We start from the raw sequence: 26,672 nt of genomic DNA on the forward strand, positions 1-26,672 counted from the left end.
ATTTTAACACCCACATTTCCAAACATGCTATAATTTGAGAATTCAAAATTTTTTCATTAATTACATTTTTACCCAGACATGTTCCAAAATTACCATTTTACCCCCTTAACATAGTAACCTCAGGAAAACAAAATGATAAAGTTATGGCAAGTATTCAGAGAAAAACAAGACACGTCACATGGATCGAACCTGAAGTCAGGAAATAATTATTTTAAATAAAATCCAATATTTTCCCTAATAAACTAGAATGAGTATTAAAATTGATAAAACTAAATTTTCAATTTCAAACAGAAGTTTACAACTTCATAACTTGTTTAAGTGTCTCATGGTACATAATTTCCTTAAAAGTTCAAATGCTCGATAAAAGAAATTTAAAAAGAAAAAAAAAAACCTTTCTTTGGGAAAATCCATAACCATAAGGAGATTTTCTTTCCTTTTTTTTCCTTTCTTATAGGTCGATCTGTGAGCACATGTTTCTTCACAACTACCCACAATCATGTTTTGAAAAGCACTCTCTTATTATTGAATCAGCCAGAGTCTCTGATCAAGTGTCAAGTTACCTTTAGAATACAAATATAAAAGACGAAACATACTAGTAGCAGGAAGAAGAAAAATCACCAACGTTTCACTGCTGCTACCTTTCCCCCTTCAGGATGGCATTTTGGTGGGTCTCAGAAGCAGCTAATTAATAATTGAATTCCAATTCCCAACAAAGATATGTATGGTATTTGGAAGCATCCCTTCAGCTGTTTCAACTTTAATTTCAACCTTCACGATCAATTAATTTCTGAAGAATTGCCTGTCCAAGTGTATAAACAAAAATACATTAATAGGTCAGTTGACTTTCAAGCAATCTGGAATTGGAAGGCCTAGTTTTTTGAATATTAAAGCGTCGATCTAAGTGACACTATCCATGAAGATAGATAGAGATTTTGAGACATTATAAGACATCAGAAACAACAATGTAAGCGTATGTATTGAATCGAATGAAAAGTTTACTACTACTACTACTAATTCTGTTGGTAACGTGCCTTAGTGCTTCAGTTAGGAAGTTGCTAAATAATAGGTCAACAGATCAAGTCTTTAGGGAATATTTTCTATTTTGATTATGGCTTAATATTAGGAAGTTGTTTTTTATTTCAACTTACATTTTTTCTGTATAAATTTAAGTTTATGATTGAATAAAATATTGAATGACTTTTGCAATTGAAGACCCTCTCGTTGCTTTGCTGTTTTGCTCTTTGTTTCTGTCAAAAACTTTCAACATGGTATCAGAGCCCTTCTTCTTAAGGGACCTGTGACATTGAGTGAGCCAAAATACAACCCAAAACAGGAAGAGTGAGTGATGGAGGAGAAGCTGATAGAAAGGTTGGATGAAGATGATTCAGAAGATGAAGAGACACGTAAGAAAGCAAAAATAGATACACCTCAGAAGACAGATGGTAAGAAGGGCATTGGTGGACGCACAGCAACTCTCCACCCTGCAAAGCAGGTGGCAAAAACTCCAGCAAACAGCAACAAGGCCAAAGAGCAGAGCCCCAAGTCTGATGGAAAAGTTTTATGCAAAAAAATCAACAACAAAATGAAGCCAAAGCAGTAATGAATAGCCAATCGGAGGAGGAGGAGTTATTTTAACTCTAGTCAAAATCATATCCATACTTATGCCCAAAAAATGCCTATGCCCCATAACCATACCTATGTCTCATAACCATAAACCATGAAATACCCATATGCCTATATCTAAGACATGCAAAAATTAAAATTTGCATTTGCAGCAACTAAGGCAAGGAGGAGCTGTTAGTAACGTGACTTAGTGCTTCAGTTAGGAAGTTGCTAAATAATAGGTCAACAGACCAAGTCTTTAGGGAATATTTTCTGTTTTGATTATGGCTTAATATTAGGAAGTTGTTTTTGATTTCAACTTACATTTTTTCTGTATAAATTAAAGTTTATGATTGAATAAAATATTGAATGACTTTTGCATTTGAAGACCCTCTCGTTGCTTTGCTGTTTTGCTCTTTGTTTCTGTCAAAAACTTTCAACAAATTCATCAAATGAAAAGTTTGTCACTTTTCCAAGAAAATAAAGGAAGGCAGGCAATTGTTTCTTGTTTTCTTTTGTGGCTAAAAGAAAGTAGGACAATTTAACACCAAAGAAAGTGTGTGAGTATTCTTACTTAAAACTCACCGGACAAGATCGATATGATTTCAAGCCTTGATATAGTTCATGGTAGGAGATTAAGAGTTTGGCTGGTCGAAATTCAATTGGTTGACTGTGCCCTCTGTGGTCCACAAAAGAGAATAACTGGCGTTCTAAAAGGTGCTCAAATGCCTGCACAAGTTAAAGAGTAACAAATTACCCAAATATGCACCTTGGACTATACCACCACCACTACTACTACTATAGTAGTATCTTAGGGAAAAATGAAAGGCATCACCAAATTAAGCAAGCTAGTAGTATACACACCCGTAAGCATATATTCCATGCATAATAATCTGATGTCTGGAATGAATCATGTATGCTTTTGTACTCTGCAATATTTTGTTAAACACAATCAGCAATTGGATATTGGCATATATAGTGGCATTCAAACAACATCACAAAAACATTTGAGCCGAACCTTTCATTACAGAATTGAAGTTGTATGAATCTTGTTCTTTGACTTCAAGCCTCCTCATGCAAACTAAGATATAAAGTTCTAGGACGGAGCAATCTGAACAAGTTGAGTTTGCATTTGACAGTTAAAGTCCATATAAAGGTAAGGGAAAAGAGTCTGTCCACTAGAGCTTAAGCTAGCACCCGTACCAGCTAAAAATTTACAATCTTACATAGCATGTGTATGTCCCAAAGAAGCCATCATTAAATTGAATTTTCTATATTATGAGTTTTTTACAGGCATTTGGAGAGTTTTAAAATCTGAAAGCTTGTAAAGAATTCGGGTAAAGATTCACTATAGAAAGATACATGTGATTTTTGTTGAAATGATCACCTCCCAGGAGGAAAATGCAAGTGCAAAATCATCAAATGATGCCTGAAACAGGTATAATAAATTATTCAAACTGACTTAGCAGAATCTAACAGGGCAAGAATTACAAGATGACACAAAAGATTCTCTTATAATGAAAGTCTAAATTACAATGGTGTTTTAACCATGTTGTTGGTTTGAGTACGTTGAGGAAGAAGAAAGTAGGCAGAAAAATGAGGCAAAAACTCTAATTTCATTCATCAAGAACAACTATATATATAGTCATAAAGCTCAAAACATGCTTCCTTAAAATCAGCAACCTAACCACCTAATTTTTCCTGATTTTCTGCTCCTCCACAAACTACACATCAATCTAGAATTGTCAGCAACATTTCACAATTTAAGCTGATCTTCATACCAAAAATAATCATTACATTTGAACAGCAAAAGTTTCAACCTTCAACACTCCTCCTTGAGACTTTTGCTGAAAACACCAAGTAAATTCCTTAATGTTTCAAACTTTACCTTAGGCAAAGCCTTAGTTAGAATGTCAGCCAACAGATTTTCAGAGCTGCAGTAAATCAGATTGACTTCTTCTTTTTCAGCATCTCTCACAAAGTGATACTTGATCTTCATATGCTTTGTTTTCCCATGGAAGATAGGGTTCTTAGCAATTGCAATTGCCGATTGGTTGTCACATAGGATTTCTGTTGGACCATCCTGCAGCTGTGAGAGATCAGACATGATCTTCCTCAACCAAACGGCTTGATTAACAGCAACTGATGCAACCACACATTTACCTTCTGCAGTTAATTGAGCCACGGTGTCTTACTTCTTAGAATTCCAGCTAAACACACCCGAACAATTGTAAACAAAGAGACTGCCTGCCACTTCCCACATGCATCCAGTCTTTCACGTCTCCTTACTCAAGAAGTCAGTGGGTGCTCAGCAGGTTTCTCCTACTCTGCCTGACTTTATTTCAGATACTCCTCCTCCGGTGGAACCTGCTTTGATATTGGATAGGAGGGTGATCTGCAAGCAAGGGGCTCATATTACCCAAGTGTTAGTGCAATAGACTCATCTTCATCCTGACAACACGTGGGAATATCTCCCTGATCTGCTGCCACAGTTTCCTCATGCGGCCAGGCTCCTTTCCCTTTCTTGAGGACAAGAAAGTTTTCAGGGGGGTATTTTTCAGGACCCTATGATTGTTTTAGGGGTACTTTTGTCTTTTGGGGATTATGCTTGTAAGGTGGTTAGTAGCTGTTATACTAAAACAGCTATTGGAAATTGTACCTTGGATAACCACCAGTAAGTTGGTGCCAAGGAGAAGATATAAAAAGCTTCCCCAACTGAATGAGAAGCTATTGATTTCCTCTCTCTTAATTTCTCTCCCTCTCAATCTCTCTGTTCTACCTCTCCCCTTTTATTGTCTTCTTCACCCAGCCCTAATTCTCTTCCTCACGAGAGAATTCCTACTGTAGGACTCGAGGTCCTCACAAATAATATAAAGCTAACAAGTTGGTTGTGTGAAATAAAATAAAGCAAGTATAAGATACAACCACACGATGAAGACAAACATTTTATAAGGTCCAACTCGACCTTGTGTTCCACTAAGAATCCACTGAGCTTTTTCACCCAAGTTTACCAAAGAAATTTTTACAAAACCCTCTAGATTTCCAAGCTCTAAAAGCCACTTCACCACAACAGCAAACAACCCCTTGCCTTCACAAACAATACAAGTTTGAAATAAAAACGCATATTAAACTAGTAGGACCAACAAGCTAAATGTCAACCACTAAGGAAGTTCAAATCTAGAACAATAACAATGTACAGATTGTATGATAATGGTGATGGGTTTGTGGCTATGGAATACATGTGATAATGGGGTGAATATAGTGAACTGAATTGGAACTATAAAACGTAAAGAGGCAAATATGGTACAGAACTTCTATGTACAAAAGAATAAGTTAGAGCTAATTTAGAAAACATAAAATTACACCAAAAGGAAAGAAAGAAACAACTTGTTTTTGGCAAAGATGAACCTGTTAGCTTGGTTAAGGGCTTAGCAACCAAGCAAAAAGCTGGGCTTGGGTTCAAAGCAAATTGGGCACAAATGTAATTGGGCTCAAAATTTGTGGGCTTGAGGGATGGATATGGTTCAAGAAGGAAGTTATTTGGTTAACAGGCTACCTGGGATTAGTGTGTTTGGGCATCAAAATGGGTCCAATTTGCACAAATTAGGGCTTGGGCTGCTAGTTATTTGGGTTGTTGGCTATTCAGTTATACAAAGGAACAATCTAGTTAGAGGCCGGTTTGAGTTTTGGCTGCGGCATTACTGGCAGACTAGCAGCAAAGAGACCACATCAAGGGTTCCTTCAACTCCAACGAGGGTGTCATTGAGGTCATCAACAACAAACAAAGGACACGATGCAACTAGGAGGTATCCTCCTTGGCACTCTGATGGCATTGAACATGTCAATGAGGGCGCTTTGATGGTAGCTCCAAGGGTTTTTTGATAAAAGATATCAGTCATTAATGGTCTCCAAAAGCTTTGACCACGGGTTGTCCCCAGCAATAATGATGATGTCGAGTGTAAACCTAGATTGTTAGATAGGGTTTCGATAACTTCAATGAGGCTTGAAGATGCAAACTTTAGATGATTTCAACTTCATGAATGTGACAATGATTATGTTGGCATTCCAAAATTTTAGGGAATTGATGTCGAGCCCTTGAATTAGGGCTGGCAATTGGTAATTTCCGAAACGTGAGAATGAGATAGAGAGAGAAAACAAAGAGGGAAAGGGAGAGAAAGAAAGAATCAAAGAGAGAGGATTTGATCATTCAATTCAACAATGCCTCTCATAATGCCGTAGGTCCCTATTTACAGGACCTCTAGCTACATCAACCATTCTTCTAACTATCTTAACAACCTAACAGTAGCCGTTGTACAATCCCCTTTCCCGCCTATTAACCAACTGATTTCCTCACCTAGACCCTATTATTTTTATAATATTACATATTGCCCCTCGGGTTGTGACAAATCCCCACCCTTTCAAACAATTATTGTCCTCAAGAATTCAAAGAAGGCCTACAGCCCGAGGAAGCTGCTTCAAAAGATCTGGGAGATACTTCCACGTGATGTGATCCGGTGGTAGATGAGACTATTGCACCCGCACTTGAGTGAGAGGTAGCTTCTCTTAGTATAACACCCTTTTCTCCAAAATAGCACGGGATTCAATCACCTCCTCTACCTCTTCTGCATTAGGGGGCAAATCCTGCCCACTAGGAACAGGAACTCCTTTAGCTTTCATGAGCTAGAAGACATGGAACACCAGATGGTGAGTCACTCCTTCGGGTAGCTGTAGCCTGTACACGACTGGACCTACCTTAGCCACAATTGGATAAGGTCCAAAATACTTTGGACTCAACTTAGAAGCTGACAGGGAAGTATAGGGTTGTTGTAAGAACCAATGTACCTTGAGGTAGACCATATCTCCTACCTCGAAAACTCTCTCACTGTGTCTCCTATATGCCACCTGCTTCATCCGGTTACGGGCAGTAGCCAATTCTTTTTTTAAAACCTTTAACAACTGTTGTCTCTGTTGGAAGTAATGCTCCACAGCAGCTATAGTGGGTGAAGAACCTGATAGTGCTGGCAACAAAGTAGGTCTAGAACCAAACATAGTTTCGAAAGGATTTCTTTTGATGGCACTGTGATAGGTGGAATTATACCACCATTGTGCTAATGGTAGCCACTTATTCCAACTCTTGGGGTGGGTGAAGCACATACACCTCAAATACGCTTCCAAACATTAGTTAACCCTTTTCGTTTGGCCATCCGTTTGGGAGTGATAGGCTGCTGACATACATAATCCAACTCCCAACTTCCTGAATAACTCCTGCCAAAATGAGCTTGCAAAAACCTTATCTCTATCCAAGACGATGGTTTTAGGAATACCATGGATGCTGGCCACCCTATCCAGAAACGTCCTAGCCACCTCTTGCGCTGTAAACGGATGAGGATAAGCTAAGGAAGTGCCCAAACTTAGTCAGTCTATCAACTATCACCATAATCACATCTTGGGAGGCCCTCCACAAAATCCATGGAGATGCCTTCCCATGCTTGTTGTGGTATCACCAAGGGCTACAGTAATCCGAGATAAGCCACTTGCTCGTGTTTACATTGCTGGCATACTGCACATACCATCACAAATTGCAACACTTTCATTTTCTGCCTCAGCCAAAAGAACAATTGTTTTACCTTTTGATAAGTGGCACATATTCTTCAATGGTCCCACTAGAGAGCAGTGAAGGGCCTTAAGAATTTTCTCCTTTAGGGAAATGTCATTCCCCACCACCAATTGGCCTTTGTATCTCACCAATCCATTAGTCAATGTATAACCAGGAACTACAATAGGATGAACCACAAGTTGCGCCACAATCTCCTTGAGCCACTCAAACTACTCATAGCTCTCTTCCAATTCCTTCATCCACTCTAGCACTACAGCTATGATAGATTGACATGCTTCATTCTCATCTCGTGTTAAGAGGGCATCGGCCACCACGTTCTCCTTACCCTTGCTATTGAATAGTAAAATCCAGCCCTATAAGTTTGGAAACTCCCTTCTGCTAGAGTTGTGTATACAGCCTCTGTTGGGATAAGAACTACAAGCTCTCATGGTTCATTCTAATCACAAATGGGCTTCCTTCAAAGTAGTGACGCCACTTATCAACTACCCTTAGCACAACCAACAATCCTTTGTCATAAACACTCAATCACAAGTGTTTTTGGGATAGGGCTTAACTTATAAAAGCCAAGGGCCACCCTTCCTGCACCAAAACAACTCCAATTCCAGAGTCACACGCGTCCATTTCCACTGTAAAAGGCTTGGAAAAATCTAGTAAGGCTAGGACTAGGGCCACAAACATGGCTTTCTTGAGAGCTAAGAAAGTTGTTTATGCCCGGGGGTTCCACTGAAATCCCTACTTCTGGAGTAGCTCATTAAGTGGCTTACTGATCAAGCCATAGTGTTGAACAAATTTTCCGTAATAACCGGTTAGCCCCAGAAAACCCCTTAGCTCCTTCACCGTTTTAGGCCTCGGCCACTCCATCGTAGCTTCAACTTTCTTTGGATCTGCCCTCACCCCTTCACCACAAATAATATAACCCAAATACTCAATTTTCTTCACAGCAAAAGTACATTTGGAGAGCTTAACATACAATTGGTGAGATTAAGGATCTTAAATGTAGTGTGGAGGTGTGTTAGGTGCTAATCAAAGTTGGAACTATAGACGAGGATGTCATCAAAGAAAATGAGGATGAACTTCCTCAAATGGGGTAAAAAAATATGGTTCATCAAGGCTTGAAAAGTGGTAGGGGCGTTAATCAAGCCAAATGGCATAACAATGAATTCGTATAGGCCTTGATGGGTTCAAAAAATTGTTTTGGTATATCAGATAGTGCCATACGAATTTGGTGGTAGCCAGACCTAAGGTCTAGCTTAGAGAACACCTTTGCCCCAAACAACTCATCCAATAGGTCGTCAATCAAGGGTATGGAAAACTTATTTTTTATGGTGTTAGAATTGAGTTGTCAATAATCTATGCAAAGCCTCCAAGTTCCACCCTTTTTTTTTACAAGGAGGATTAGAGAGGCATAGGGGCTTTGGCTGGGTTGGATGATAGCTAAATCTAATAGAGTTTTAACTTGTTTCTTGATTTATGTTTTCAGGATCAGTGGGTATTGTCATGTACCTGGGGGTCCATACTGTAATAAATAGAATTTAGTAGTAGTAGGTGCTATAAACCATTGTACATAGGTAGTAATGGCGTGTAATACTTAAGCGGTTATTCTAGCGAGAATGATGTAGCAGGTGCAGGAAATGGTCGACCCTACTATTGGAGCTATATGGAATTTGAATGAAATCTTGATTCTCTCTCAATTCCCCTCTCGATTCTTCTATCCTTCTCTATCTCTCAATTTCTCTAATTCTCTTTCCCCCCCCACTTCACAAGATTCCTCTCGTTCCCACTATGATCTCTACCACCCGGGAGAGATCAATCTCCAAACATTGCCAGATCCTTGCGAATCTGACAATTTGGTATCAAAGCCTAATTATGGGAATCGCAAACGAAGGAGACAACAATGGCTGAAGGCACGACTATGAAGAACTTGGAGACTCAAGTGCAGCAATGCGGATCCACGATGGTTGATTTGCAGGCAAGGGTGGAACAATTGGAGTTGGGATCCGATAGGAACCATGAGGCAATTGTCACCGTCGACAGGAAGTTGGATGAGACGATAACGCAAATCCAAGAAGAGTTGCAAGGATTTATGGTGATGTTTGCAAAGCAGCATCAGGTAAGCATTCCACCCAATTTCCCCCCGAGAGAGAGAGGGAGAGCAAAGTCGATTCTGCTAGGGCAAGGTAGAACGGATCCAATTCCGCCAGGGAGAGGAAGGAATCAAAGGATCACAGAGACTTCAGTGGAAGGAGAATATCAGGGGGAGCCAGGGGAGGCTAGGTGGGAACGGCAGCAAGAGGCGCCGGTAGGCCACAATCCGCATGGTTTACCTATGTCGCAATTGGAAATTCCCTTATTCAATGGGGCAAACCCCTGCTAGTGGATTAGGAGATGTGAAAGGGTGTTCAAGTGGTATGGAGTGGCCGGGAGGCAAAGGTGGCAATAGCAGTAGCGTACCTTAATGATGTAGGGGACGCTTGGTACCAAGGGTAGTCCATGGTCCAGGAGTTCTGTAGATGGGAAGATTTTGTAGAAGAATTATGTGAAAGGTTCGTGGATCGGGGGCTATCGGACGTGGTTGAGGAATTTAACAAGATTAAGCAGGTAGGGACGGTGGTGGAGTACCAACTAAGATTTGAGGAGTTGAAGGTATTAGAATTATTAGTATAATTAGATATATTGCATATTGTTGTATGAGTTTTATTTATTTATTTGTTATAACTATGTGTAATTAGGCTAAGCCCATAGACTAAGCCCGTGGGTTATTAGGCCCGTTGTGCCTATTATAAATAACACACTAAGAGACTAATCTCTTAGGTTTTTCTCTCATAATTGTTTTCTCACATGATATCAGAGCCACCAGTGAGAAAAATCCTAGCCACCGCTGTGTATCTTTTTCCAGCGGCCTAAAAACCTAGTTTTTTTTCTTCATCATCACTGTTCATGCCCAAAAAAAAAAAAAAAAAAAACCTAGTTTTCTTTCTATTCATCATTGTTCACGCCGAACATCACTGTCCGGTCATCTTTTGCTGGAACCGACCCCACCCTAGGGTTCGCCACCTTCAGGCCGAGTTACTGCCGGAAAATCGCAGCCATCGAAGCTCCCATGCATCGCCGCCACGTGCAGCCGTCCACACCCACGGGCAGGAGCGTGAAGGCGCGTCTGCTGGCCGTTTTCTCCCGGCTTCTCCATATCAGCTCGCCTCCCCGCCCTAGACCTATTCTCGGTGTCAAATCCTCGTTATGTCTAACCTCGGTGACGCAATTTCTATTGATGCTACTCCCGCAACCGCAACTGTTATCCCTGCTACCTCTCAGTCCTTTACTGTCTCCAATATCGAAACAGCCAATATCACCACTATCAAGTTGATAGGGTCTGCCAATTATCTCTCATGGGCAGCCTTTGTCAAAATGTGGTTCAAAGGGCAAGGCCAAGCCGATCATCTTACCACAAAGGCTGAAAGTGTGCCGAAAGCCAATCGGGCTAGATGGGAACAAGTTGATGCCCAGTTATGTAGTCTCCTATGGTAGTCCATTAATCCATCCATCATGCAGCTCTTTCGGCCATTTGAAACTTGTGTTGACGTGTGGAAGGAAGCTAAAGAATGTTATACGAATGATATCCAATGTTTGTACACTGTGGTCTCTAATATCAAGAATTTGATGTTCTTCTCCCCATTACTACAACCAAGACTGAACAGGTTGCTCAAAGAGAGAAGTTTTTTATGGTTATGGCTCTTTCCGGTCTAAAATCAGAATTTGACGCCATCAGGCATCAAATCTTGACTAGCTCCACTAATCCTACTATGAAGGACTCTTTTAAAAGGTTGCTGGACATGACCGGTGCACATGGTATGTCCTCTTCTTCTCATGTTGTTCCTCCAGCCGAATCTTCAGCCCTTGTGTCTCAAGCTTCTCACTCAGGAGGAAATAGAGGCCGTAATAATAATCGAACATGTCCACAATGTACCTTTTGTAAGAAATTGGGTCATCTTGAGGATAGGTGTTGGAAGAAACATGGTCGGCCCGCTGCTCTGCCTACATCATCTACCAGTGCAGCTCATGCATTCCAGAGTGATCCTAGTTCTGTTCAATCTGCACCGGGTTCACAGTTGATACCTATGTCTGCAGCTGAGTATGATGTCTTTTTGAAGTTTCAAGCCACCTAGCAGTCTCATCCTGTTAATCCCGTTGCTTGCGTTGCTAAAAGCCCATCTCTTGGTCCTTGGATTATAGATTCTGGCGCTATTGATCATATGTGTGGTAATAAACTTCTTTTCTCTTCACTTATTCTAATACCTTGCCTACAGTTACTCTAGTCGATGGCACCAAAACTGCAGTTAAAGGGATAGGCCAAACCACACCCACTTCATCTTTATCTTTAAATTTGGTTTTATATGTCCCTGACAGTCCTTTCAATTTGATTTCAGTTAGCCAGTTTACTATAACCCTTAACTGCTCAGTCACTTTCACTCCTACCTTTGTTTGTGTACATGACCAGGGTACAGGGGGGACGATTGGCATCGGGCGTAAGTCATAGGGTCACTATCATCTTGCTGCGTCGATGGCTTGCATGAGTGCTACTTTCCCATATCTTCTCCACTCTCGTCTTGGTCATACCAGCCTCTCTAAATTGAAGAAATTAGTTCCTAATTTGTCATCGTTGTCTATTTTTGATTGTGAGTCATGTCAGCGTGGTAAACACGCACGTAGTTCTTTTTCCAGTCGTGTCAATAATAGGGTTGAGACTCCGTTTTCTCTTGTGCACTCTGATGTATGGGGGCCCAGTCATGTCAATTCTACTCTTGGTTTCTCATATTTTGTTATTTTCATTGATGACTTTTCTCACTGCACTTAATTGTTTCTCATGAAGAGTCAGTCTAAGTTGTTTTCTGTCTTTCAGACATTCACTGCTGAAATAAAAACACAGTTTGGAGTTTCTATACGTGCTTTATATAGTGATAATGCCCCTGAGTACTTTTCTCCTCAATTTACTACTTTTATGACTACTCGTGGCATTCTGCATCAATCTTCTTGTCCTTATACACCTCAACAAAATGGTGTTGCCGAGTGTAAAAATCGCCATCTCATTGAAACTGCACGAACACTACTTTTACATGCCAATCTTCCCACTAAATTCTAGGGAGATGTTGTTCTTACTGCGTGTTATCTGATCAATCGCATGCCATCTTCAGTGTTAAAGGACAACATTCCTCATGCTCTTTTGTTCCCCTCCCAACCCCTTTATTCTGTTCCCCTTCGTGTATTTGGATGTATCTGTTTTGTACATTCCTTTTCACCGGGACTGGATAAACTTACTGCCAAATCCCTCAAGTGTATTTTCCTCGGTTACTCCCGGTTGCAGAAAGGTTATAAGTGTTTCACTCCTGAGTTGAACTGCTATCTTATGTCTGCTGATATCACATTCTTTGAACAACAGTCTTTCTTCTCTGTTGTTCAGCCTGATTCACGGCGTCTTGACCAAGTATTGCCTATTCCTTCTCTTTCGTTGCCCTTATCAGATTCGTCTATCTCCTCCTCGGTGGACCCTTCACTTCCATCTTCCGATCCACACTCCCCGACTCCCCCACTTCTTACTTATCACCGTCGTCCTCATCCTGCTCCTGGCACCGGCATTCCTCTTGACTACAACTCTCTTGACTCACTCTCTCCGTCAATGGTCACTCTTGCCATGGATCCTCAGCCCGACAGCCTTCCTATTGCACTCTGCAAAGGTACACGGTCTACTCACAATCCACATCCTCTTTATAATTTCTTGTGTTATGACCATTTGTCACCTGCTTATAGCGCTTTTGTTTCGAGCATTTCTTCTATTTCTATTCCTAAAACCACTGGTGAAACCATGTCCCATCCTGGTTGGCGTCAGGCTATGTTAGATGAGATGGGTGCTTTAAATTCTACTGGCACTTAGGATTTTGTGCCTTTGCCACCAGGAAAGACTCCCGTTGGTTGTCGATGGGTGTTCACCCCTAAAGTGGGCCCCGACGGATAGGTCGAACGTCTTAAAGCCCGCTTGGTTGCCAAAGGCTTTACACAGATCTATGGGCTGGATTATAGTGATACTTTCTCTCCAATTGCTAAAATAGCCTTTGTTCGCCTATTTCTCTCTATGGCTGCCACACGTCATTGGTCGCTCTATCAATTGGACATTAAGAATGCATTTCTTCACGGTGATTTGCAAGAGGAGGTTTATATGGAGCAACCACCTGGTTTTATTGTTCAGGGGGAGTCCAATGTAGTCTGCAAACTCAAGAAGTCTCTCTATGGCCTGAAACAATCTCCACGAGCGTGGTTCAGTAGGTTCAGCACTGTAGTTCAAGCTTTTGGTCTCACTCAAAACGAAGTTGATCATTCAATTTTCTATCGATATTCTTCTTCTTTATGTATCTACCTCATTGTTTATGTAGATGATATTGTTATCACAAGGAACTATCAGGTTGGTATACAAAATCTGAAGGAACATCTCCATCAGCACTTTCAGACTAAAGACCTAGGTAAACTCCGATGTTTCTTGGGTATTGAAGTTGCTCAATCAAGAGATGGGATCTCAATCTCTCAGAGGAAGTATGCACTTGACATCTTAGAAGAAACTGGTATGGTGAATTGCAAATCGATCGACACCCCAATGGACCCAAATGTCAAACTCTTGCCGGGACAGGGGGAGTCTTACTCAGATCTTGGAAGGTATAGAAGATTGGTAGGCAAACTGAACTATCTCACAGTCACTCGTCCCGACATTACTTTTGTTGTGAGTGTGGTGAGTCAGTTTCTCAATTCTCCATGTGATTCTCACTGGGATGCTGTTATCCGGATTCTGAAATATATCAAATGAGCACCGGGTAAAGGGCTACTCAATGAGGATAAGGGGCACATAGATATTTGTTGTTATGCAGATGCAGATTGGGCTGGCTCTCCTTCTGATCGTCGGTCGACCTCTGGATATTGTGTTCTTGTGGGAGGAAATCTGATTTCTTGGAAAAGTAAGAAACAAAATGTAGTAGCTAGATCCAATGCAGAGGCAGAGTATCGGGCTATGACTAATGCAACTTGTGAGTTCATCTGGCTTAAACAACTCTTGGAAGAACTCAAGTTTTGTGAAGTGTCCCTTATGAAGCTTGTTTGTGATAATCAGGCTGCCTTGCACATTGCTTCCAATCCAATGTTCCATGAGCGGACTAAGCATATTGAAATCGACTGTCACTTTATTAGAGAAAAGCTGATTGAAGGTGTTATTGTTACAGAATTTGTTAACTCCAGCGATCAACTTGCCGATGTCTTCACCAAGTCTCTAAACGGTCATCGGATAGAATATATTTGTAACAAGCTTGGTGCATATGATATCTATGCTCCAGCTTTAGGGGGAGTATTAGAATTATTAGTATAATTAAATATATGGCATATTATTATATAAGTTTTATTTATTTATTTGTTATAACTATGTGTAATTAGGCTAAGCCCATAGACTAAGCCCATAAGTTATTAGGCCCGTTGTGCCTATTATAAATAACACACTAAGAGACTAATCTCTTAGGTTTTTCTCTCATAATTGTTTTCTCACAGAAGGCCTTGATGCTCAACCACAACCCATTATTAACAAAGGCCTATTTCATTTCAAGCTTTATAAGAGACTTAAACGAGGAATTGAGACCCCTAGTGAAGGTGTTAAGACCCCGAACCCTCAAGCACGCTATTGACTATGCTAGGCTGCATGAGATAGCAGTTAAAACACTAATGAAGAAGCAGAGGATGGTGACTATGAGTGCGACCCCGGGGAATTTACTTCCAAGAAGAGTTATACCAAGGAGTGGGGATGGGGATCTTCAGGCATGAAGAATTTGGTGGTATCGGCTCCCAACCCCAAAGTGGGAAGACCCTAGAACAAAGGAGGCAAGCAAGCCCCTGTTTCAGGTGTGGAGACAAGTATTACATGGGCCATCAATGCAAGAAATAGCTTCCATCGTTAAAAGGGGAAGAATGAGATTTGGTGGAAGAGGGGGAAGCATCACACATGCAAGAGGAAGAAGAGGAAGACAATGGTGAGATCTCCCTAAACACCCTAAAGGGACTCACCAACAGCAAGATAATTAAGGTGGAGGGGCAGGTTGATGAGAGTAAGCTAATAATCTTGATTGACAGTGAGAGTACCCATAATTTTTTGGATGACAGTACGACTTGAAGGTTGAAATGCCCCTTAATTCCCACTCAGCCATTGACAGTGACGATGGCCAATGGGAATAAGGTGATGAGTAGGTCTACCTGTGCAGGATTTTGCTGGGAGATGAAAGGAGAGAGATTTGAGGCTACTAAAATTAGGGGGATGTGATGTAGTATTAGGGGTTGATTGAATGAAAAACGTTAGTCCAATTTGCTTTGACTTTAACAAAATAGAGGTGACATTCGAGAATAAGGGAAGGAAGATAACACTAACAGGTAGCAAGGAATTGGGTATATGCAAAATGATTACAAGCCGGAGGTTACAGAAGCTATTCAAGCACAAGATGAGTTAAGTGGCTCAGTTGTTCTTTGTTCAAGCCACTGAGGGCCCCGTGAGTTCATGTTAACCATCAGAAGTTCCCCACAATCCCACACTGAGGTACATCATTCTAATCTAATTAATATGCTCCTAGTTGAATTTGAGAATTTATTTGTAAAGCCTCATTCTCTACCCCCAACTCCAGACATTGACCACACCATCAACCTTAAGCCCCACACATAACTTATTAACATTCGTGCCTACCGCTACCCTCCTAACTAGAAAACAGAGATTGAAAAATTGCTTAAGGAGATGCTCCACAAGTCCCTCATAAGGCCCAGCCACAACCCTTTTGCATCCCCAGTTCTGTTGGTTAAGAAAAAAGATGGTTCCTACTAGTTCTGTACTGATTACCACTAGTTAAACGACATAACCATCAAGAACAAATTCCCCATCCCACTCATTGATGACTTGCTAGACAAACTAAAATATGCTACTATTTTTTCTAAGCTGGACCTAAGATCCAAATACCACCAGATCCGAATGAACTCCATTTACATCCGCAAAACCGCATTTAGAACTCACCATGGCCACTATGAATTCCTTGTCTTGCCCTTTGGCTTAACCAACGCCTCGGTCACCTTTCAATCTGTAATGAACCAGATTTTTGAGGCACACCTCGGAGATTTTATTCTTGTGTTCTTTGATGATATTCTAATATATAGCCCAACCTTTGACCTCCACCTAAAACATTTGAAGACTACATTTGAAATTCTTAAGCTCAACAAGCAGTATATTAAGAGATCAAAGTGTGCCTTCGCATAAAGCTAAGTAGAGCATTTGGGGTATATCATATCGAGCCAAGGAGTGAGTATAGACCCCAAAAAAGTGGTTGTCATGACCAACTAGCTGAAACCGACGACTGTTAAGGCCCTGAGAGGTTTTATGGGGTTGACCAATTATTATAGGAGATTTAAAAAGGGGTATGGGCGTATAAGTAGGCCACTCACGAATCTGTTGAAGAAAGACAACTTTGTATGGGATCAAAAGGCCGAGGCAAGCTTTGAGTCACTGAAGATGATCGTGAGTGAAACTCTAGTGCTCGGCTTACCAGGCTTTGGCAAGACATTTGTGGTGGAGACAAATGCTAGTGGAATGGGTATCAGTGCAGTCATCATGCAAGAGGGCAAACCATAAGCATTTATAAGTCAGGCCTTAATCCCAAAACATACAGGCCTCAATGTGTATGAAAAGGAGTTGTTAGCAATCATTTTAGCAGTAGATAGATGGAGACATTACCTTGAGGGGAATAAGTTTATCATAAAAATCGATCACGAGAGTTTGAAGTTTGTGCTACAACAGAAACTTCACACCCATTTGTTGAGAAAAGGGATGACTAAATTGATGGGCCTGGACTTGCAATCGAATATAAGAAAGGGAAGGAGAACATTGCTGCTAATACTCTGTCTAGATGCCATGAAGAGGGAACAGTTGCTGCCATCTCAGCTTTAGTTCCAAAGTGGTGTTAAGAGGTGGCCAATAGTTATAAGGGGGACGAGCAGGCCAAGGCTCTCTTGGAGCAACTGATAATTGCTCCTGCAAGTAAGGTGGGTTATACACTGGCAAATGGGGTGATAAGATTCAAGGGTACGCTGGTGGTAAAAAATAGCATAGAACTGAAGAAGAAGAAGATACTACAGGCCTTACATGAATCCCCTCATGGAGGCCATTCAAGGGTCCAAAATACTTATCACAAGGTGAAGCAATTATTTTGTTGGCCTAAGTTGAAAGAGGAGGTGATGAAGTTTGTCCTTGCTTGTGACATGTGTAAGAGGTGTAAATATGAAACGATGGCCTACCCAGGGCTTTTACAACCGCTGAATATTCTGGGCAAGCATGGGAGAGTGTTTCCACGGACTTCATTGAGGGGCTTCCAAACTCGAAAATGAGGGACTTCATATTTGTGGTGGTGGACAAATTCTCCAAATTTGCTTACTTTATGAGCCTCACTCATTCTTACACAGCATAAGAGCTCAGGTCTTCTTAAATCAGGTGGTGAAAGTGCATGGGGTACCGCAGACTATAGTGTCAGACCGAGACAAGGTTTTCACCAACCTCTTATGGCAGTCACTAATGAAGTCTTTGGGAGCTAAGCTGAGCCTCTCCTCTGCCTATCATCCCCAAACTGATGGGAAGACCGAGAGAGTCAACCAATGCCTCAAAACCTACCTCAGGTGCTTGTGTTTTGCACACCCCAAGAGCTGGCACAAGTGGATTTCAGTAGCACATTGGTGGTATAATTCCACCTACCACAGTGCCATTAAAATGCCACCCTTCGACGCCCTCTTTGGCTACCAACCCCCCTATTGCCAGCTCTACCCGGCCCACCAGTGTGGTTGCAGTGGATGAACACCTACAGCAAAGGCAGCAGGTCCTTCAGCAACTAAAGAAGGACTTAGCCATGGCCCGAAATCGAATGAAACAAATGGCAAACAATGGAAGAAGTGAGAGAACATTCAACATGGGAGAGGCAGTCTATCTAAAGCTGAAGGGACCCCATCTTAGATCCTTAGCTCCCGACCCTATCTCTAAGTTGAGTCCTAGGTATTTTGGCCCCTTTCCCATTGTGGCCAAAATGGGAAATGTAGCTTTCAAGCTGCAGCTACCGAAGGGAACTCAAATCCACCCGGTGTTTCATGTATCATTGTTGAAGAAGTCTATAGGGAACTAACCGATCAATGCCCAATTGCCCCAAAGACCCCTGGACTCTGAATTGCCTCCAGAACCAGCTGTTATTGTAGATCACAGAGTCATCTATCAATATGGGGCCCCAATCATGCAGGTGTTGGTGCAGTAATCCAACATGCCTCTAGACAACAACACTTGGGAGTACCTCCCAGACTTACTTAAACAGTTCCCCAGAGCTACTAGTCACCTAACCATTTCTTGAGGACAAGAAATGTTTCAAGGGAAAGGTATTTGTCATATACCTAGGGGGTATACTATAATAAATAGAATTTAGTGGTAGTGGGTGCTATAAACCATTGTATATGGGTAGTAGTGGCGTAATACTTAGGCAGTTATTCTGGCAAGAATGATGTAGCAGGTGTAGGAAGGCTATAAATTGAGGCCGACCCTACTATTAGAGCTATCTGGAATTTGAATAAAATCTTGATTCTCTCTTGATTCCCCTCTCAATTCTTCTATCCTTCTCTATCTCTCTATTTCTCTCCCCCCCCCCCCCCCACCCCCAACAAGATTCCTCTCATTCCAACTGTGATCTCTACCACCCCGGAGAGATCAATCTTCAAACATTGCCAAATCCTTGGGAATCTAACAAGTACTGATAGGCTCTAATGTTGACAAGAGCTAAGTTAGGTTAAAGATGAATTGAATGGCCCAAGGGTCTTTGGGGTGGCAAAGAGTTTGGTTCCACAAATAGATCCTTAAACTCTACCAAAATTGAATGCAAGTCATCCGAGAATTGTACTTTGTTTGCGATCTATGCATCGAGAGAGTCTATAGGCTAAGACACCTCTATGGGTTCCCTGTCAACTTCCATTTCCACAACTCTTATATAATATAGCTGTGTTATCTGTCCCCACTTCTTCAGCATCATCTTTTGCAGCTTTTCCCCTTTTATTAGCTTGCATTCTCCCTACTCTAGGCTTCCAAATAAGGTCAACTTCTTCCCTTCAATCACCACCATGACTTCTAATTTTTGAAGTCAAAAGTTAGGGGACTCACTATCCTCATCCAATCCACACACCCCCAATTCCAGAATCCTTAGATTTGCCACATATTCCTGCCCTTGCATAAACCATTTGAACCCTAAGCATTTGTAGTGGTTGTACATTCAGCTGCCATTAGCTACAATGACAGACAAAGGAGTCGTGGCTGCTAGAGGACATCTTAGGTCTGTAGTTGTTGCTTCACTAAGGAAGTTGTGCTTCCACTGTCAATTAGCATCATTAGCTTCCTCTTTCCCACCTCGCCCCTCGCCTTGATTATCTACCCCATCGAACTTCCCTTCAATGCATGGAAGGAAATTTCCCCCTCCTTCCTCTCCTTGCACTTCTTCCTACAACCCTTCTCCTTCTACAGCTTCTTCTTCTGCTTCTTCTTCCCCTTTTTCACCCCCATCAAGTCCCTCTATCTTCATTAGTTGACTTTTGCACTGATGAACCAGGGCCATATTTGTCACCGCATTTGAAACACAGCCCCCAATTGCCTTCTTTTTTCTATCAAATTCCCTTTTCCCCCATTAATGTTCGCTACTACCTTAGCTGATGATTGGTTTGGCCATGTGAGCAAAGGCCTCGAGCTCCCTCCACCATACTGTCTGGCCAGAAGACTTGGCTTATAGGGGACCTTGTGTTTCTTGAAAATGGCCTCCAAAGTCATTTCTTAAAGCCTCGCTTTTTTTGCAACCTGCCCTACGGTTGTTAGTGTCATCATCTTGACCATGGGTTGTAACTCCTTCAACCCGCTAACAAAACTTGATACCATGTACTGTTCATTGAGTCCGGGCTATATGGTACACACCATCAATCTCAGCTCTTCAAAGTGGCCAAGGTACTCCATGACAGTACCTTCTTACTTCAGCTTACTGAATTCTTCAATAACATCTGTCATTTTCTTTTCTCTGAAACACTCAAAGAGCCCTTCTAAAAAAACTCTCCAACCCCCTTGCAATCCTCCATCTTGGACCCACCCTTGGAACCAAGAATCTACTACTTCATTCAGATAGGTTGCCGCTAAAGTCACATTTTGATCTTCAGAAAAACGGTAGAATTGGAAGAATCTTTCACACCTCCTTAGCCACCACCTTGGGTTTTTTCCCTCAAACATGGGTATCTCCAATTTTGGCATGGGTGCATGGCCGTGCGCCGGCTATTGCACATTTCTCCCCGGATTTTCTTGAACTATCTGCTGATCTACTTCTTCCAAAACTCCCACCGTTCCCAATCGATTGCCCTAATGTGGCAAGATTAGCTCCTACGCCTGCCCTGGTAGAAATTCCGACAACAACCGGAACTAGGGCAGAGAGGCCAACATATATAGCATATTGTTGATCCTCTGCCCTTATTGTTCTACCATTTCTTGACACCTTTGGACCGATTCTTGGCATCTTTCTACTGCTTCTTGTTGCTTTTCCGATGCTTCTTGCATAGCTTCCTTCCACTCGGCTAGTTCTTCCCGTGTTTGGCGCATGGCATCTTGGGTATGGGTCATACCCAATTCCATGACTCCCAAACTAACCTCCAATTGCTTCAGACACATTCCCTCAACCATGGCTTCCTGCTCCTCAGTCGCACTGGGTCCCGCGATTATTGGCTCTTTTCCTTCTGTACCAACGTTAATTGACCGCTGTTGTCACCACTTCCCACCGCTGAACCGACCAGCTCTGATGCCACTTTGTCAAGCCCTTGAATTAGGATTGGCAATGGGTAATTTCTGAGACGTAAGAACAACATAGAGAGAGAGAAAATAGAGAGGGAAAGGGAGAGAGAGAGAGAATCAAAGAGAGAGGATTTGATCATTCAATTCAACGATGCCTCTCATAATGTCGTAGGTCCCTATTTATAGGACCTCTAGCTACAACAACCATCCTTCTAACTGCCTTAACGGCCTAACAGTAGTCGTCGTACAATCCCCTCTCCCGCCTATTAACCAACTGATTTCCTCACCTAGGCCCTATTATTTTTACAATATTACATATTGCCCCTAGGGTCGTGACAATTGATTATTCCCATTTTTTTAGCTTACTTTTCTTTTTTGTTTCATTAAGCTTAATCGTGTCCTGCTATAAGAAACAGTATCATCTCCTTCCTATGTACTAACTTCCCTCTTGATAAGGATAATCCAATCCAGAAAAATATAATGAATAATTGAAAAAGAAAAAGTTGTGCATAATTAGAAAAGAGAAAAAGAAACCAATCAGTGTTTGAACTTTGAAGTAAAAGTCAATCAAGTTCTATTTTATTTAGTTAATTCACTGCTCGAACGTCAATCAACTTTGGCTATTTCAATTTGGTGCTTGAAATTTTGAGGCAAAAGTTAATCAAGTTCTTCTACGTTCAATTTAACAAATTTAGTTCTTGAACTATTTAAAACCATCAATCTAATGCAACTGAGACTGTTACAATTTAACAGGCTTTTTGATGTGGCACTTTAATGCCATAAATAATTGGCATGTTTCCTATATGGAATGGTAACATGAATTAGTCAAAAGTTCAGAAAAGAAAAGGAAAACAGAGAAAAATCCTGCAAAACTTATTGCTTCAACCCAAATCTGAAAATTGATTGTCTTAAAGTACGAAAAGGCACATCAAATATACAAAAAGTGCCAGGATCATCATTCATGCAGGAGACATGCAAGCTGCTGACAGTGTTAAACTCTGTTAAATTTCAATAGACAGTATTAACAATTGCACTACATAGATGCAAATATCATGAAATCTGTTAAATTTCAATAGACAGCATTAACAATTGCACTACATTGATGATTTTTAAAAATTTACGGCATTGAATTAATTAAAATTGAAACTAGAACTTGATTGACTTTTACCTCAAAGTTCAAATGCTGAATTGATAAAATAGAAAGTAAAAGAACTTAACTGACTTCTATCCTAAAATTTAAGCACTAATTGATCAAATTGTTTTGTCATTTTGTTTTCCCAATTAGAAAATAATCAGGGAAACAGCAAGGCATGGTGGGCTGTGTTCCCACCTTGGTAAGATGCACGCACTAATATCAACATAAAGAACAGTAGAACCAGGTCACCAAGCAATTCAAAGGCAAATTAATTAGTGACTGGAAGTAAGTTATCCCGAACGGGTAGGATCAGTGGATTTTGGAAAATATAGAATTTAATTTCTCAAGCATAAAGCATGATAAAGGCAAAGAAATCTATTATTTAGCAAAAACAAAAACAAAAAAGAAATAAATAAATCTATTAAAACAAGCCTACCTTTTAAGCTCTCTAACTTTGGCTGCCTTTGGATACTTGAAAGAGCCGCTTTGAAGTTTTGGAACGACAGGAACCCAGTTTCCAGATATATATGAGAAACAGCAGAAAATCTAGGGAGAAGAACAATCAATAATAATCTATGATGAAATAATAGTACACATTGCACCATAATATAATTTCCAGGTACAGAAAAACTTACAGAAACCTTAAAAGATGGTTAAATGTGGAATCACAATTTGATAATGTATCAATTATTTGATTGAATCTCTCCTCGGCCAATATATTCTGATAAATGTCAAGGATTTTCCACTGCATGTTTCAAGGCATAAAGATTCACAAACAATGCATACTACAAAAGTTTGAAATGATTAAGTATATTGTTCTACAAATCCAAATCATAATCAAAATTACTTGGCAATCTAATGATTTAGCCCAAAGTTTACAGGCATACCATGCAAGTTCATAGACTTTGCCAATCTAATTTTAAGGAGAGCCAATTATGCATTTCTTTAAGGATGAAAGGCTAACACGTCATCATTAAAGTTGGTTATGGTACACAAAATAGCATAATGTTAGGTCATCTCGGAGGCATTTAGAGGATCAAACTCCTAATAGGATGTCAACAGCGAATTTCCTTCAGAAGAAATATGGAAAAAAATGGGTCTTCTTGCCAGGTGCATGTTTGTTGTTCTGCTATGAGTAATATTTTGAAAACAGGACTAAGTTATCAAACTGAACAAGGGAATAGGTCGAGGGTCAATGATTGGACTAGGTTGGATTGAGATTAAATGGGTTTCAAAATGATTAATTAAATAAAATATTGTTTAAATCTAACAATAAAAAGATTAAATAAATCACATAATGGACTTAGAATTTAGTCGAATAACACTCTTCTACAACTAAAAAAGGTGCATACATGGTTGGCAGAAATAAAAGGTTTGTTCATGATATGACAATTTTATCACAAGTTTAGGGCAAGAATAAAATAAAACTCAAGATTAAAGTACAAATCAAAATTTTCAAGTAATTGACCATGCTTCAAAAAATAGTTTATTAAATATTTTAATAGATATTTAATTAAAAGTAAAAACTAATAATAATCTAAAAGACACAAAAAATTATTAGATAGAATTTTTGAAAATTTTTATATACTTTTCTTGAATGTTTTAGAATTTTTCTTTGATATTCTAATTGCATCTAAGCTTTCATTTTCAAAAAAAATTAGATATTTTTTTCAACTTCTGAAATTATTGTTATAAAGATTTTGAAAGAGTTTTGTACTCATGAATTATATAAAATCTTACTTTTCCCACTGAAAAAAGTTTTCTTTTCTTTCCTTATCAGTTTTTTTTTTTTTTTTTTTTTTGTTAACAATGCAAAAAGAAAACAATAAAGTGGAAACAAAAATATATGAATTTATTACTCTCCTAAATCGCTACTTTTCATTCTCAAATTCTTTCACAAGCCTCAGCCCTCACAAGCTCCAAACCCCCTTGGTCATCTCAGCTAAGCACTTTAAAATTTGAGAATAGTGTAAAATGATGAAAATCAAGAAAAGAGATGAGAGACAGAGATAGAGAGGACAAATGGAATGGGGAAGACGAAATGCTATCTTCAGGTACTCCCTTCTTCAAAGCTTCCATTTTTCCATTTGCTATCTTCAGGTATTCCCCTTTTGCTTCATTTTATCCATTACCAAACCTAAATTTTCAAGGAACTGAGCTAGGATTTGGGTTCACTGCTCCTCTCTCCCTTTAATCATCGTCTTCTTCTTCCATTAGCCCAGATCTGAGTTGGACAAACCCAAATCTAACGTAATTGTCTTTTTTTTTTTTTTTTTTTTTGGGGGGGGGGGGGGGGGGGCGGGGGTCTCTACTTTTTCTTCATCATCTTCTTCTATTTCCTTCTTCCTTCTCCATTAACCGACTTTGGGTTCAGTGAACCTAGGTTTCACCAAATCCACATGAAAAACATTTTCTCAGTCCCAGATAAATTGATCGATTCACTAATTTTCTAACTGGGTTATATGCCAGTCAATTTTTTTTTTTTAGCCAGAAGATTGGTTGGCCACTCATTACCAGTAAATATAGTCCAACAGGCTGTTTTGGTCCAGTTTTCAGAAAGTTAATAGTAATCATATTCTATGTGTGAGGGCCCACCCACCAGTACCCATAATTAATTGATTATATAGGAACAGCAACGAGACAAGGCAGGGTCGATTTTTTCTCATCCCATCCCCAAACTGAGTAACCCATGCCCCAATGAGGCATAAATCCTAAACCACCCACAGGGATTCCCAAGAAGACAGCTTCTTGTTGTGTTGCTGGATTCTTCCTGTTGTTCTTGTTGTGTTGTTGCACACAACAATAAGAACAGCAACACAGTTTGTTGTTTTGCAGCTATGTTACTGCACAGCAAGACAGCAAGTTTGGGGCTTTCATAGTTTGATTTCATTTATTTGAATTTTGATTTCATTGTTAACTTTTAGGATATGAGTATATTATATAATAACATATACACAGACACATAAGACATACATGAGGGAAAACCTTCGTAACAACAATAAGGTTGCCTTTGCGATTGGAAGGTTATGAGTTTGAGTTATGAAAATAAGCTCAAAGGAAAGAAGAAGCAAGGAGAATGTTGCATACAAAGACAACCATTCCCCCAACACTCACAAAGCCAATCTCATGCACTAGGAATGCCTTTATACATAGGACATAAATGTGATTTAAATATTATATAGAAAGGGCAAGATGGGTGGGGTATACAAATCCCATCCCCACCTCTTCCCCAGTTAATTGATTTGGGGAACTCCTATTTCCCTCCTCAAACTCAATCAATGCCTATTGACCTCACCCCAATGTAGGTGGGGCCCCAAGGAGGAAAGGTTAAATTGTCATTCTAATTTTGTCATACAACAAAGATGGTCTTATAATCATCCTACAAAACTTCTCTTTAAGTGTTGAGCAGATTCTATGATCACTGTGAAATAATATACATAACTAAGAGAAAAGAAGAGAGGGAAAAGAGGGAAATGAGAGATTAGATGGAAAAACTGATTCAATTCTATTGATCCAGAGTTACAAGTATTTATACTAAAATATTGTAACTGCAATGTACAAGTTAGCTAAGCTAGGTATAAGGTACAACTAATATATACAGCACCTAATATAACAAAATTAATATGAATTCTCAACACTTCCCTTCAAGAAGGCGCATGCATATCAGATGTGCCTAGTTTGGAACAAATGTACTCAATCCTTGGGCTTCAAAGAGCTTTAGTAAACAAGTTAGCCAGCTGGTCCATAGTCCCAACAAATGCTATAGAAATCTCATGAGAAGCCAATTTTTCTTACACAAAGTGAATCTATTTCAATATATTTGGTCCTAAAAAATAAAAATAAAAAGAGGATTCAAAGCCACATGAAGAGCAGCCTGATTGTCATGCATAAGTTACATATAACCTGAATTACCAAACTACAATGCCTTAACAAGTAGTTTTAGCCAAATCAGCTCACATGTAGCTAATGGCACCATACTTGGCTTTTGTGCCAGATCTAGCAACAACATGTTGTTTTTTACTCTTTGAAGAAACCAAATTGCATCCAACACCAAAACACAATAGCAAAAGTGGACCATCTATCAGATGGACAGTCTATCCAATCAGCATCTACATAAGCAATCACTTGTATATGACCTTTATCCTCAAATAATAAACCTCTATAATGGGAACTCTTAGTATATTGTAGAATATGCATTGTCAATGACCATTCAAAAACTAGCTACCCACACTAACAACAAATGCAATATCTAGTCGAGTAACTGTAAAATAATTTATCTTCCAAATCAATCTCTTATAACGCCCCGAATCATGAATAAGCTCCCCATATCCAAGAACAAACTTAGAATTAGGATCCCCAGGTGTATCAATAGGCCTAGAATCCAACATGCATGACTCCTCCAAAATTTCAAGAGAATACTTCTTTTT

General features: G+C 40.0%; 1 protein-coding gene across 3 annotated transcripts in view; it reads right to left on the reverse strand.

Annotated features, from left to right (window-relative positions):
* Positions 1-329: 329 nt before the first annotated feature.
* The window catches only part of LOC127793436 (origin of replication complex subunit 4), a 64,141-nt gene continuing 37,798 nt past the window's right edge, over positions 330-26,672 (reverse strand). The window contains exons 11-16 of one of the 3 annotated variants that reach the window (XM_052324166.1): positions 22,887-22,966; positions 22,682-22,791; positions 2,621-2,713; positions 2,467-2,531; positions 2,188-2,331; positions 330-799 (exon numbers count right to left, since the gene is read on the reverse strand). In XM_052324166.1, coding sequence (XP_052180126.1) covers positions 764-799; positions 2,188-2,331; positions 2,467-2,531; positions 2,621-2,713; positions 22,682-22,791; positions 22,887-22,966 — 528 coding nt within the window. In that variant the 3' untranslated portion in view covers positions 330-763. Of the gene's footprint in view, positions 800-2,176; positions 2,332-2,466; positions 2,532-2,620; positions 2,714-22,681; positions 22,792-22,880; positions 22,967-26,672 lie in introns of all 3 variants that reach the window. The other 2 variants (XM_052324164.1, XM_052324165.1) reach the window with 2 other exon arrangements.

This window comes from Diospyros lotus, unplaced genomic scaffold (genome assembly GCF_014633365.1).
Source record: "Diospyros lotus cultivar Yz01 unplaced genomic scaffold, ASM1463336v1 superscaf3, whole genome shotgun sequence".
Lineage (NCBI taxonomy): Eukaryota > Viridiplantae > Streptophyta > Magnoliopsida > Ericales > Ebenaceae > Diospyros > Diospyros lotus.